Below are 12,554 nucleotides of genomic sequence, written 5' to 3'. Positions count from 1 at the left end.
TACTTATTACGAAATTCCAATGATTTAACATGTCGAGAAGGTGATTGAAATAATCAGTGTAGTCATGCATGTTGGCATTCATTAATTTAATGATGAGTGAACAAACTATTCATTCAATATTCAAAAATTGAATGAATACTTTACTCTGATTTTTGAATAAACGCATATTGAAGGCATATCTATTCAATTCGTGTGAATGAATAATGAATGAATATTTTTTCACCATTCATTTTTCCCCATAGGGAAAATTGAGAAATTCATCTAGAACTCTGAATTTAGAGTAAAATGAATAATGAATGAATAGTGAATAATGAATAAATGGTGAATAATTAATGAATATTTTTTTTACAAACTATGCATGAGCGAAGAAGGAATGAATATTTGTTTCAAGGCCTTGAATGAATAAATATTTTTTGAACATGTGTGAGTGGAGTTGTATTAAGATGGGTAAGCGTGACACTGCAACTCTTTGGAACCACCCTTTGCAAAGTCAGTTTTGTGTTTCAAGGAATGATTTTCAAGAGACCTTTCTTATTTTGTGTGGTATAAGATTCTTTTATTTTTAGGGCAGGACGAAACGTGTCAATTCTACACGTCCATTACGTATCGGCTTCGACATACCCAAAGCAAAGAAAAGAATTGTACGGATTGATCGACTTAATCTGTAAGATATCTCCGAAATTATAAATGCGTGCTAAGTTTTAGCAAATTTTTAGTTTCATTTTTTACTCAAAACCTAACAAAAACCAATATAATAAACTATAGTTTGATCATTTTAATAAGAGACTTTTTTACATGGAAAGCTTATGGAGACAGTCTCTTATTTAAATGAGCACACCATAGTTAACCCTTTAAAACCCCCCAAAAAATATTAAAATACGTTAATTCGTAAATAAAATCCTGGGTCTTTCCGAACCCTTCGGTTCAGGGAAGCCGTGTTATTTACATCTTTAAGAACATAAGCGATACGGGAAATTTGAAATTTTTCGTTCGGGAAGGGTTTAGAGTTTTTGAAAAATGTTTTGACGTAGTACGAAACCTTTTGGATATATTTTTTTGCACCACCACAGTATTATCTGAAGCTTATACATGAATACTTATCCTGCCATATGAAAGTCGAAGATTAATTATTTTTTCAGCCAACACCGGCGGGTTGCTTGGTCTCTGTATGGGATTTTGCGTTCTCAGCATACTGGAAATAGTCTACACTCTAAATAAAGTTGTGCACAACCAGTTGTGCAAAAGAAAATTGGTAATTTTTGCAAGAAATTTGGCCAATAAATAGTTGTAACGGAGTCAAAATTTACACAACGGGATTGTGTAATTTTAGTTTGCACTTATGTTGGTCTAAATTTGTCTTCGTGTTGGCTAAAATTATTTTTGGTGATTATTGGGTAAAGATTACTAATAAGTTGGCCAATTTTTAAGCAAAAGTTGTGTAAATTTCCGTTTACACAATTGTTGGGTAAAATTTAACCAACAGTTTGGGGTAATATTGGACAACAAGTGGTTAAAAAAAGTTTGCTCAGTATGCCACCACCAAACGCCACCGCGAGGTGGAAGACTTGAAAATAACGACCGAGTTGAAGAGATTATAATTTATTCACCACTTAAAATTTTATAATTAATTATAAAACTAATCAAACATGACAGAACTATTAGAAAGTGCTCTGCATAATTGTGCTCTCACGCATTATCTTGAGAAGTTTAAGGGTAAGGACATCACAAATAATTATTATACCAAGGTTTTACATAATAAAAATTTTGCAAATTCTCAATAGATAATGACGTCGACGACAACGTCTTGAAGACTTTGACGGATTGTGCCGCTGGGTCCATGGAGGAGCGTCTCTTAGCTGAAATTGTACCATCGGTTGGTCACCGACTAAAGTTAATTGCAGCTGTTAGAGAGGTTAGTCAGTTGAGGTCAAGCAAATTAAATTTACAACGTTTTTCTTGTAGTATTTGCGGAAGTTATTTTGCCTCTTTTAAAGATTATTGGATTCATGTTAGAGATGTACACGAGATTACTGGAAACAATGGGAGGGTTAGATTAAATTGTCCATTATGTTCAATGGTTTTTACTTGCTCTTTTAATCTTAAGAAACATGTTGAAAGACAGGTTTGTCCAGTGATTAGATCATTTTTCTCAAATTATACGCACACAGAAAATATTGATGATGTAAATACAATGTCAAACATAAATCAGGAAATATTTTCACCCCAGCAAATTCAGGAAGTAAATGCCGACTATAAACTTATTTTTGTTAAGTCATTACAAATGTCAGGAGGAATTTCTTTATCAAAGTGCAATGACATTCTTTGCGCTGCTAACTCTTTAGTTAATAGTATTATTGAAATTGCAAAACAGTTGTCTATCAAAATCACAAGCCCAGAACTAGTTGTGACAAAATTAAATACATTGAAAGACCCATTTCCAAGTAATAATTCTTCTCAGTATCAAATTGAAAAAACTTTTAAGAGAAGGGTCGCTTTTAGTTGACCCGAAAGAAATAAGGTTAGGGTCACACTTTAAATACAATAGAAGTTCTGGTTTGATGATGGAAAAGTTTGACAATTCCTACCAATTTCCATTGTCCGAAACGCTCCCCCTTATTCTTTCTAAAAAATTTGATAACACAAATTATCAAGGGCAAAATTCAAATACAGAAATTTTTGAAAATTTTATGTCAGGAAAATTATTTCGAAGTTTCGAAAATAATCCTTTGTGTTTGCAAATTTATTATGATGATGTAGAAATATGTAACCCGTTAGGATCCAAAGCCAAAATTCATAAACTTGCAATGTTTTATTTTACTATTTCCAATTTTCTTCCACATTTAAAAGTTCAGTTACATAACATTTTTCCACTTTTAATTGTAAAGTCTAAATATTTAAAGGAGTATGGAATGAATTTAATTCTCAAACCAATTGTAATTGAATTAAACTCCTTACACATAAATTCCACCAGATTAAGTTTTTTATCAAAGATTCCATTTACACATGTACAAGTACTTCAATTTTGTGGCGATAATCTTGGTTTGCATACACTATTTGGGTTCACAGAAAGTTTTAACGCAAATTTTAGATGTAGATTTTGTAAGATGGGTAAGCAGCAGACTTTCACTGCCATTGAGGAAGTAATCGCACAAAGACGAAGCCTAGAAGACTATGAAAATGATTTACAAATTAATAATGTTAGCTTGACAGGTATTAGGGAAGGGACTATTTTAAATGATATTAAAGGTTTTCACATTACATCCAACTTTGCTCCAGATATTATGCATGATGTACTGGAGGGCATTTGTATAACGGAATTAAAACTGTTTTTAAAGCATGTGTGCCAAAACGGCTTTTTCTCTCTTACAGAAATTAACCACAGGATATCATCGTCCATTAAAAGTTATTCTCATTCCATTTCCAAATTACCAGAAATTGACATCGGTTTTGTTGAAGGAGACAAAAAAACCTGCTTTTCTGCATCGGAAATGAGCCACTTTTTCTTAATTTTCCCCGCCATATTTGGTGATAAATTGTCTAATGACGATAAGCATTGGATTTTAGTTTTACGGTTACGTAGGATTATTAGAATCTTAATGGCACCACAAATAAGTAGGCCAGGGATCAAGTTGCTAAATTATTTAATTTCTGAGCATCATGAAAGATTCATTAACTTGGCTCATAGTAACTTGACCCCAAAATTCCGTCACTTGTTACACTACGCCAACGCTGTAGAGCACTTGGGACCTCTTAAACAATATTGGTGCATGCGGTTTGAAGCAAAGCATCGATTGGCAAAAACTATTGGCAAAAACTCGTACAATTTCAAAAATATTTCCAAGACTATTGCAAGGCGCATATCACTTAACATTGCATTTTCACTATGTGAAGAAGTAGGCAGTGGAATAAATTACAAGTCCGGGTCAAGGACAATGTTTAACGATTTGAAGGTTGTGTTCGATTTTTCTAAACTCTCCATCAATCCAAACGACGATTTACTTATTGTTGACTCGCTCACAATTAATGGCACAAAAGTTCAATCTGGAAATTATTTCATTTTGAATGACTCTGCTTCCGAGTTGCAATTTTGCCAAATTTGTTTGTGCTTAATTTATGACGAGAAGGCTCATGTTGTTGGAAAGCTGGTAAAATGTGAATAATATTTTTTTAATTCATTTTTGTTTAAAATATCTGATTTTGGGAAACCGATTTTAATTGACCCTAAAACCCTAGAGTTAGAATATCCATTATTGGTTGTCAACAACCTGGATGACCCGCATGGTGATGGTTTAATTTGTTGCCCAATTGAATTAGTTTAAAAGAATTTTTTGTACATATGTATATATAGTTAGGGAAATCAAGCTCAGAGACTGAACAGCGAGCAGAGCGAGCACAAGTGGAGGAAACAATGAAAATAATAGTTGTAAGAACCATAAATTTTATTGCATTCAAATTTTGTTTTAATTCACAGCTATGTAATTGGTTGTTAAACCATCTTTTTTATTACAGATTGACAACAATATTAGCGTCAATTCTCAAAATTCTGAGAGTGTTGGAGATTTGACAGTGGATCAAGCGGAAGCAGTTGTTATTTTGCAACCATTATTTGTATGAAACATTTTTTTATTAATTTCTGTTAGCGTTTTTTTCATAATATTTTTTTGTGATTTTAGGATATCAAGTCGATTATTTTAAAGTCTGACGAGGAGAAAGGTACAACAAAAGGCAAGCAATTGTTAGAAGAAATTGGAGAAACTAATGTCATCAATTACCGCATTAAGAACGTAATTAAACGCCGCATTGCTAATTATCTTGTCAAGCAGTACAGCTATTAGTAAGTAATCTCGACTATATTGTCCATATAAGTAAGTATGGTGGTAAAGTTAATGAAATCATGTTTGAATGTAAATAGTCCATCCAAGCACGAGAAACAAAACCTCGCAGAATGTGTGGCATCTCAGTTATTTCAAAATTTATCAAATCAGCAACAAAAAGATATTATGGTTAGTAAACATTGAAATTAACTCATTTCTCATCAAATTAATAAGATTTTTTTTCAGAATTTATTTTATAGTCCGTCGACAGTCATCATATCAAATTCGACAGGATCAAGTGTCCGAAAAAGAATTCCAGCATCAGGACTAATTGAAGAAAGGTTAAGGCATTTACGGAAGAAGTACAGCGTTGGATTGTCAATAAATGTCGTCAGCAGTAGCACTGAATCATACGGTAATTTTGCATTTTATCGACAGTTTCTTCAAAATTCAAATGGATGGAATTTTTGACAATTTGTTTAGCTCCGTCAGAAGACGACGAAGGGAAAAAATCTTGGCTGGCTTACTCATCTAGTCCCCAGAGTCAGGTTTTAGAATATATGGCGCAAACCTACCCTATGAGGACGGCAGAGATTCGGAATACAAAGGATATTTCGGTAACCCTTTCGCAGTGGCCTCGTTTACTAGAAACTGTTGGAATGGTATAATTAATTAATTAAATGTAAAAGTTTTAGCATCTATAATTTTATTATTAAGTACAAGATCTGTCGCATTTTAGATTGATCAAGATCTCTTCTTTCGCCACCCAGAGAAAAATGAGCTGATGCTTCGAAACTGGACTCAAATAGGTCAACAAATTTGGCAAGCCGCTAAAAATACAAAATTAGACGTTACAAACGAGCTTGGAGTTGAACAGCATATCAATAATTGGACAACTGGTAATGAGTGTAAAATATTTAAATTAAATAATCGTATAATAATATTTAATTTCGTAGACCAAGTCAACAACGGCTCACTTATTTTGCTACCGTATTTATTGTCGAATTCTGCATATACTCGAAGTGGAAAGAAAAGGCGTAGAATTACAGGAGGACAGTCTTCCCATTTTTTCCTCCAGTTTGTAAATGTAAGGCTCAAGAAACATTTAAAATTAATTGCATTATAATTATAATTATTTTTCAATTCATTCATAATATTTTTGAATGCTTTTTTCAGGCAACTGAAGACTTGGAAGCATTTCGATTATCGGAATTGACCAGGAAGCAGCCATTTGTTTTGTGCGTCGGAAATTTGAAAACGTTGACCATTCAGCAAGCATACATCATGGTAGAACGACGACTCATAGCTGCGGAAACTCTCGTCAAGGCGGTGGATACATGCTTCAAAATATTCCATGTATTACAATTGCAATTTCCTGAAGAATGCTACGGCGTTTGGAGTTTTTTCGACCACTCAGTATTCAAAATCAACGAAATTACAGCTCCTCCATCTTGCGTTTTATCACTTAGCTCTCAAATAATATTTTAGATAATTTATCTTATGCTTTCATGCGTTTATAATTATCAGTATTTTTCGTACGCTTAATTAATTACATATACATAAATATTAATTCTTATGTGTGAAAAATGTAATGAATATTGTAAATTATGCTAATGGTTTAAATAAAGGTGTAATATTTAATCTACTTTCAAGTGCAATTTAATTAACCAAGGAGTAAATAATCATCAACTAAGGAGTAAATTCTAGTAAAAATAAAAGTAAAATTTACCTATGAATGAAGGAAAAATTAGTTTCGAGTTGTGTGAATTTTACTCTCTAATTGCATGAAGTTTGTCAGCTGGCATTGGTCAAAATTTAACAATATACTTAGTTAATTTTACACAATTAATGAGTAAAGTGATTGGCCAACTGAGTTGGGTAAAATTTGTATAACAACGTAGCAGTCCCAAATTTCACACAATATTGTGGTATAATTTGGTCACCTTTAGAGCAGAATTTCCACAACTTTATTTAGAGTGTACTTTCTGACTCTCCGTCTCTACTGTCAGTCCCGATCGGGAAGGAATATCAGCCGAAAGTTGACCAAGGGCGGGAAAAAAATAGGGTTAAATTTAATGCACCACCAAATAAGCTGAAATTTACCACAAATTTTTGCTGAATTCGCCACCGGATGAATTTCTTCCAACTTTAGCCTTTTTTGCCACCGATTTAGATGGTGGTTACCACAAATTTAGATGAGCTGCCATCACCATATTTCATGAGTATAGGATTATAAGAACAATATAATTTACATTTTTGATTTATTTATTTGTATAATACATCAATATACACGTCTTTTTTAGAAATACACTTGAAATTAAATAACAATGAGCGCTTGTTTAGCTTTCCCGACCCTTGACCAAATTGAACGGTTGTGGCTTCCAGTCTAACATCATAAAGCGTATTCTGAATCAGAGCTTTTTAATTAACGCAAAGAATAATTAATTAGTAATTAATAATTAGCGCTGACATCTTTAATCTAATTAATTATCAATTTTTAATTAGAGAGCTTCAACTAATTAATTATAATTACTAATTAATTACTTCTAAAAAAAGTAATTAATTACTTCTCGAAAAATAATTAATTAGTTAAAAAAAGAATTGTTTTCAACGCAAATTTACAAGCTACAATATAAAATTACGGACGGCAGAAATAATTACCGGCAACTCAAATTTATAATAATCGTTACATTTTAACATCGCCCATATTTCGGATACATTTATGTATCCTTTAATTGATGGAATGATTATAATCAGTCCATCAAGTAAAGTTCAACTGGAGCTGATGATGGTATTTGAGTATTGACATTGTTAGTTTGTTAAGATTTTCATATTAATTTTTGAGAATATCGTCTTCCATTATTGGCACTTATATACTTTACAGTATGCAGTTATTTATTGTAACAAAGTTGAAATTATTGCATGAAATTTAATTATGAGGGCTTGAAAATAAGTCATGTAGAATAGGAGAGTTGCCAGATTAAAAAACGCCACTTTACCTGGGAAAACGAAACAGCGCAAACCAGATAAATCTCAAAAATTAAGTAATTAATTAGTTTATTTAACTAATTTATAATTGTTAATTAGCTGAAAATTGGTAATTAATTAGCAAATTAATTGATTTCACTAATTAATTAAAAAGCTCTGTTCTGAATTACTAAGCCAATTATATCCTTTCGTCCCCTTTTTCAGGACTTCCAACAGAAATTTAAAATTGCTAGATATCTCTCAAGCCATAACGGTAATACTGGCTGGGTGAAAAGTTCGGTTTTTAAGAGACTACTAGCACAGGAAACCAGAGTGTAGTCGGATCGATATTTTTTAAAAATCCGATCCGACTTGGTCGGATTCTTAAAAAATCCGATCCAATCAGACCTGGTCAGATCCTAAAACAATCCGAGCCTGTCGGATTCGATTAATTGGATTAAATTAGATATCCTACTTCTCTATAGTGTAGTCGGATTGATGTTTTTTTGAAATCCAATTCGATCCGACTTAGTCGAGTCATAGAAAATCAGATCAGATCCTACCCTGTTGGATTCGGATAGGATTAATCCGGTTAAGTCGGATATCCTACTACTCTCTAAAGGAGTATTAAATAGACGCAACTAGGCTTGAGTTTCTAAAGTTTAGTAGAATTTTCCTCAGAAAGAGAGGATTCGGTATCACTGGTCCAATTAAAAACTTGCGAACACGTCATCTCTTTGGGTTAAAAAACGTTAATCAGATAGATATATTTTAACTGCACAACTGTGAGAGTAGTGATGACCAGCCGAAAGGTAATACATACGTCACTTCTCCGGCCCAGTCTAGTCAATGATATACAAATATATACACAGGTACATGCAGCAATAAGGAAATTAGCATGATTTCTTTAAATTATTGTGCTTATATTTTTTTACAAACATGTATATCCATGTTTTATCGTCATGAAATATGGTGATGGCAGATCATCTAAATTTGTGGTAACCACCATCTAAATCGGTGGCAAAAAAGGCTAAAGTTGGAAGAAATTCATCCGGTGGCGAATTCAGGTAAAATTTATGGCAAATTTCAGCTTATTCGGTGGTGCATTAAATTTAACCCAAAAAAATATGGGAAGAAGTGAAACATTGTTTCCGTGATAAGGATACCGGCGAAGAGAAAATATTCTATTATAATAATGGCAACGAGGTGATTAATCGACAAGAAAAAAATAATGATAAACACATTGTTAACGATGTTAATCCCTGGCTAAAGGAAAAGAAGATTGTTTGGTAGTTTATAGAATGTGTGGAGTATCGTGACACTTAATGTATTTAGGATTCAGTAATTGGTTTCTTTTATGTTTGCGGGATATTTGTGCACTCACTCTAAATAAAGTTGTTCATCCTTTACTCAAAGTAGAGTGGACAAGGGGATGAGCCAAGAGTTGAGTATAATTTGCACCGAAAGGGATCGCAGCGCTAACTCATTGCCCGAAACGGTCTCACGTTCCCAAAATTTGTCATATTAAATAGCTAATTTGCTATCTCAGCATCGAAAACTTTCAATACAGTCTCTCGATTGTGTTTTTTTAATCCGCGTTACGGTTCTAAATTATATTGCGAGTGGGACTTTCAGTGAATAATGTCATCTTAAAATGCCCCGCAAAGTTGCTTGGAGTAGGTTTAATCAATGAAGATGATTATAAGAGTAGCTTATGGGAGGTCGCTTTTGGTGGGTGGCTGGCCTCCGTATACCGTTTTGTTTTCCTGAATCTTAACAAAACAATTGGAAAGAGATTTTGAGCATTTTGATATATATATTTAGAATATACATACTTGGGAGAAATAAGTATTTAATCCACTTTTCTGTCTTCAAAATTTTTAAAGCCTAGTTTCAAAATATAGGCTAGGTAACATGTCCTTAAATAATTCGTACTCTAATGGAGCTGAGGAAATCGGAAGGTCGATGTCGTTCGCAGCAGTGACAATTTTGCAAGGATTCGCGTCATTTCCATATTTTCTACTTATATATCTGTTTAGCATTTATCCTCATTGGGTTTAGTTAGTTTAGAAATATGTTAGGAGCTTGGTCTTTTTTTAGGAAGAAGTATAAAAAGCCAAACAAGGTTTGTATAATCTCCTTGTCGGCGTGGGGCATTGGGGTGTGCATATGTTTGGCATTGTACGTCTTAACCTCGTTAACATTTGAGATGAACGACTGATGCCTGAACTGAAGTGATCGGAATATTTCAAATTATGTGCGATTAGTGTGTCTGAGTAAATTTAAATATTTGTTTGTATAATTTATTATTCTTCTTTCCATGTTCATTTTACATACGTTTATTTCGAAAAAGCTAAACGACCAGCGCCGTACATAAATTTCCCTATCTGAATATTTAAAAAAATTCCTCTAATTGTTGTCGTCCTAAAAATAAAAAATCTCATCCAGCTCTCGTCCTGCTGGCAGAGATCCTACAATCGCGGCCACATTTCCGCGTTGAACTGCGATACTTATTCTTTGGATGAGAAAAGGCGTTGCCCTCTTCTCGTCCGTGAGGTCCGTGATCCTGGACCCTATTTCTTTGATAAGGGACAGGCCCTCCTTTCCCCATACTCCAGTTGTTTCAACGGCTACGGGAACAAAGAGGAATCTGTCCAGAAGGTACCTTTTCGTACCTTTTTGTCTTCCTGCCCTCCGCCCTCTCGGCTGCTGCACCAGGATGAACACAGGTTTGGGGGAGGTAAGACGGTGCAAAAGTGTCGACGCACGTAAAGTCCCATACCAGGGGCCGCCCTCTTGCCCAAGGAACCAATGTCAGTCCGTCAGGGCGCTTCCCGTCTGGCCGGGAGCAACCGGCTGGCTCTTTAATAGTGGGGGCTCCGGCGGAACGAAGAGCTCGCCAAATCACGTCATTTGCTGCGGCATGGCGGGAATGACGCCCCGCACTACTCTTGCAGCTTAGGCCATGGTAGCCTCGTGATGTGACCATAGCTCCGCATGGACATTTATGGGAGCGGCAGACGTCACATCCAAGACGGAGGGCACAAGCGATGCGAAAAGTCTCATTTGGGAGTAGCGTCCCAAGTTGTGGGGAAGGCACGGCATTGAGCCACGCCCCCACATGAGGTTGTACCATGGCGAGGAGACGGGCTTTATCCTCTTGAGTAGATGCTCCATTTCTTAGGTGGTTGATAGCGGCCTCTTGCTGAGGCATCTCCCACGACGCCTGAACGCTTCTAACTTCCGGCGGGGGGAGTTCTGCAGGTCCCATTGGATTCCATCTCTCTTCCCCTTCTTGCATTGCGGTGTCGGTGCCATGGAGGTATGGCGGGAGTAGGCGTTCTACAAGGGGAAGGACACTGTAAGCGGACGCGAGAAAACACGGAATCGCCACGTCTACAGCGTGCCTTACCCCCAAGCCGCCATCGCCGACGGGAAGGGAGGATTGAAGCCAAGATTGTGGGGAAAGTGAGCAGTTGAGGATCCCCTCCATTGACTCCTTGAGTTTGGCGTCGTAAAGGGTAAGGGCATCGAAACGTCGCCAAGTCGGGGCACACCGCAAGAAATAAATAAGGCGGGGTGTAGAGATGGACGCCGGAAGGAAGAAAAACGCGGAGTGGGAGGAGAGCTCAAGGAGTCGGGGGCCCAGTGTGGAGAGTTGGTCCGTATTCGTCCCCACCACCGCTTCGATAGCTTCGTCGGTAAGAGGGGCACCAAGGAGAACGGCGGTTTCGGGGGAAATCTCCTGTATTCCTGGCGCCGCCTGTCGGAACCGCTCCAAAATTTCAGGGCGGGAATGGTCGTCCGCTCCAAGCACACCTACTTCACATTTGGCGGTGTTGAGATGAAGCCCGACATCCGCTCCCATGCGAACAATGGTCTCCAGTGCCACAAGAACTTTTTCCGGAGTGTCCGCCAGAGTGGCATCGTCCAAATACCACAGATTCAGTTCAGTCTCGATGGCAAGAACGATGGGCTGGACGACCAGGGCAAAAACGGCGGGACCTATCGGGTCCCCTTGCTGGCAACCTCGGCGGGAGGAGATGGGTGTGTCCCCATAAAATAGCTGAGACGCCGAGGAGTAAGCCTGTGATAGAAAACTAAACATTGATGGGAACCTTTGAAGGATAATGGTAAGGATCGTGTCCCGCCGAATCTCATTAAAGGCGTTTGAGAAATCCACTTTCAAGAAGGCCTTGGCTGTTGTGTGCTTGTGGGCCGCATGTGCCGCTGCTTCTGCTCCTCCCTTTGTCCCCACCCCCAGTTGATGTGGTGCGAGGTATTCCGTCAGGCGGGATGACATCCTGGTAAGAGCAATTTTAGAAGCAAGACGTCGCCACATATTTCCAACCGCCACGGGCCGAATTCCACCCGTCTTCTTCTTTAGGGCGGTGAGGGAGGCCCCGTAGAAAATGGGGCAGAAAGAGACCGGTACACTCTGAGAACAACATTTATAAAATTAAGCAGGGCGTCAAATAGATTAGTCCCTGCTTCTCCTTGTTCTACCGCGATAATATCTTTCAAAATTTGTGGGCGGAGGGAGTCCAGCCCTCCCTCCGATCCTGGCGGGAAGCTTGCGATGGCTGTAGTGACCTCAAGCACCTCCACTGCTGCTGGTTCCACTGAATTCTTTGGCGGTACGGGATAATTTGTAGGCTCCGGGTGTGGCGGGTGCTTGGAGATGAGGGCATCAATTGTCTCTTGGGTTCTGGGGGCGATCGTGTCGTCTGAGCAGGCAAGCCGAATTGCCCCCCGGACATCTCCATCCGCCAA

The 12,554-nt window shown here is 37.2% G+C and overlaps 3 protein-coding genes across 3 annotated transcripts; all 3 read left to right on the top strand.

The window, feature by feature from the left end:
• Positions 1–1,219: 1,219 nt before the first annotated feature.
• Positions 1,220–2,503, top strand: LOC118437504. The gene is made up of 2 exons (XM_035856547.1): positions 1,220–1,713; positions 1,782–2,503. The coding sequence occupies exons 1-2, from the start codon at positions 1,647–1,649 to the stop codon at positions 2,501–2,503; spliced, it is 789 nt and encodes a 262-aa protein (XP_035712440.1). The 5' UTR covers positions 1,220–1,646.
• Positions 2,504–4,169: 1,666 nt separating this feature from the next.
• On the top strand, positions 4,170–5,482 carry LOC118437377. The gene is made up of 6 exons (XM_035856334.1): positions 4,170–4,423; positions 4,510–4,608; positions 4,674–4,834; positions 4,913–5,003; positions 5,061–5,229; positions 5,298–5,482. Exons 1-6 carry the CDS (start codon positions 4,409–4,411, stop codon positions 5,480–5,482), a joined length of 720 nt encoding a protein of 239 aa, XP_035712227.1. The 5' UTR covers positions 4,170–4,408.
• Positions 5,483–5,541: 59 nt separating this feature from the next.
• Positions 5,542–6,455, top strand: LOC118437376. Its single transcript, XM_035856333.1, has 3 exons — positions 5,542–5,713; positions 5,771–5,901; positions 5,991–6,455. Exons 1-3 carry the CDS (start codon positions 5,599–5,601, stop codon positions 6,300–6,302), a joined length of 558 nt encoding a protein of 185 aa, XP_035712226.1. The 5' UTR covers positions 5,542–5,598; the 3' UTR covers positions 6,303–6,455.
• The last annotated feature ends 6,099 nt before the right edge of the window (positions 6,456–12,554 follow it).

This window comes from Folsomia candida, unplaced genomic scaffold (assembly GCF_002217175.1).
Source record: "Folsomia candida strain VU population unplaced genomic scaffold, ASM221717v1 Fcan01_Sc013, whole genome shotgun sequence".
Lineage (NCBI taxonomy): Eukaryota > Metazoa > Arthropoda > Collembola > Entomobryomorpha > Isotomidae > Folsomia > Folsomia candida.
This window is presented reverse-complemented; position numbering and strand designations above follow the sequence as displayed.

Bases quoted from the DNA above. Each gene is read 5' to 3' on its own strand.
- LOC118437376 (XM_035856333.1), top strand. From the start codon at position 5,599: ATGCTTCGAAACTGGACTCAAATAGGTCAACAAATTTGGCAAGCCGCT. The intron at 5,714-5,770 runs GTAATGAGTGTA...TTAATTTCGTAG, and splicing joins TATCAATAATTGGACAACTG to ACCAAGTCAACAACGGCTCA. The intron at 5,902-5,990 runs GTAAGGCTCAAG...TGCTTTTTTCAG, and splicing joins TTTTCCTCCAGTTTGTAAAT to GCAACTGAAGACTTGGAAGC.
- LOC118437504 (XM_035856547.1), top strand. From the start codon at position 1,647: ATGACAGAACTATTAGAAAGTGCTCTGCATAATTGTGCTCTCACGCAT. The intron at 1,714-1,781 runs GTAAGGACATCA...AATTCTCAATAG, and splicing joins TTATCTTGAGAAGTTTAAGG to ATAATGACGTCGACGACAAC.
- LOC118437377 (XM_035856334.1), top strand. The intron at 4,835-4,912 runs GTAAGTAATCTC...GAATGTAAATAG, and splicing joins GTCAAGCAGTACAGCTATTA to TCCATCCAAGCACGAGAAAC. The intron at 5,230-5,297 runs GTAATTTTGCAT...CAATTTGTTTAG, and splicing joins CAGTAGCACTGAATCATACG to CTCCGTCAGAAGACGACGAA.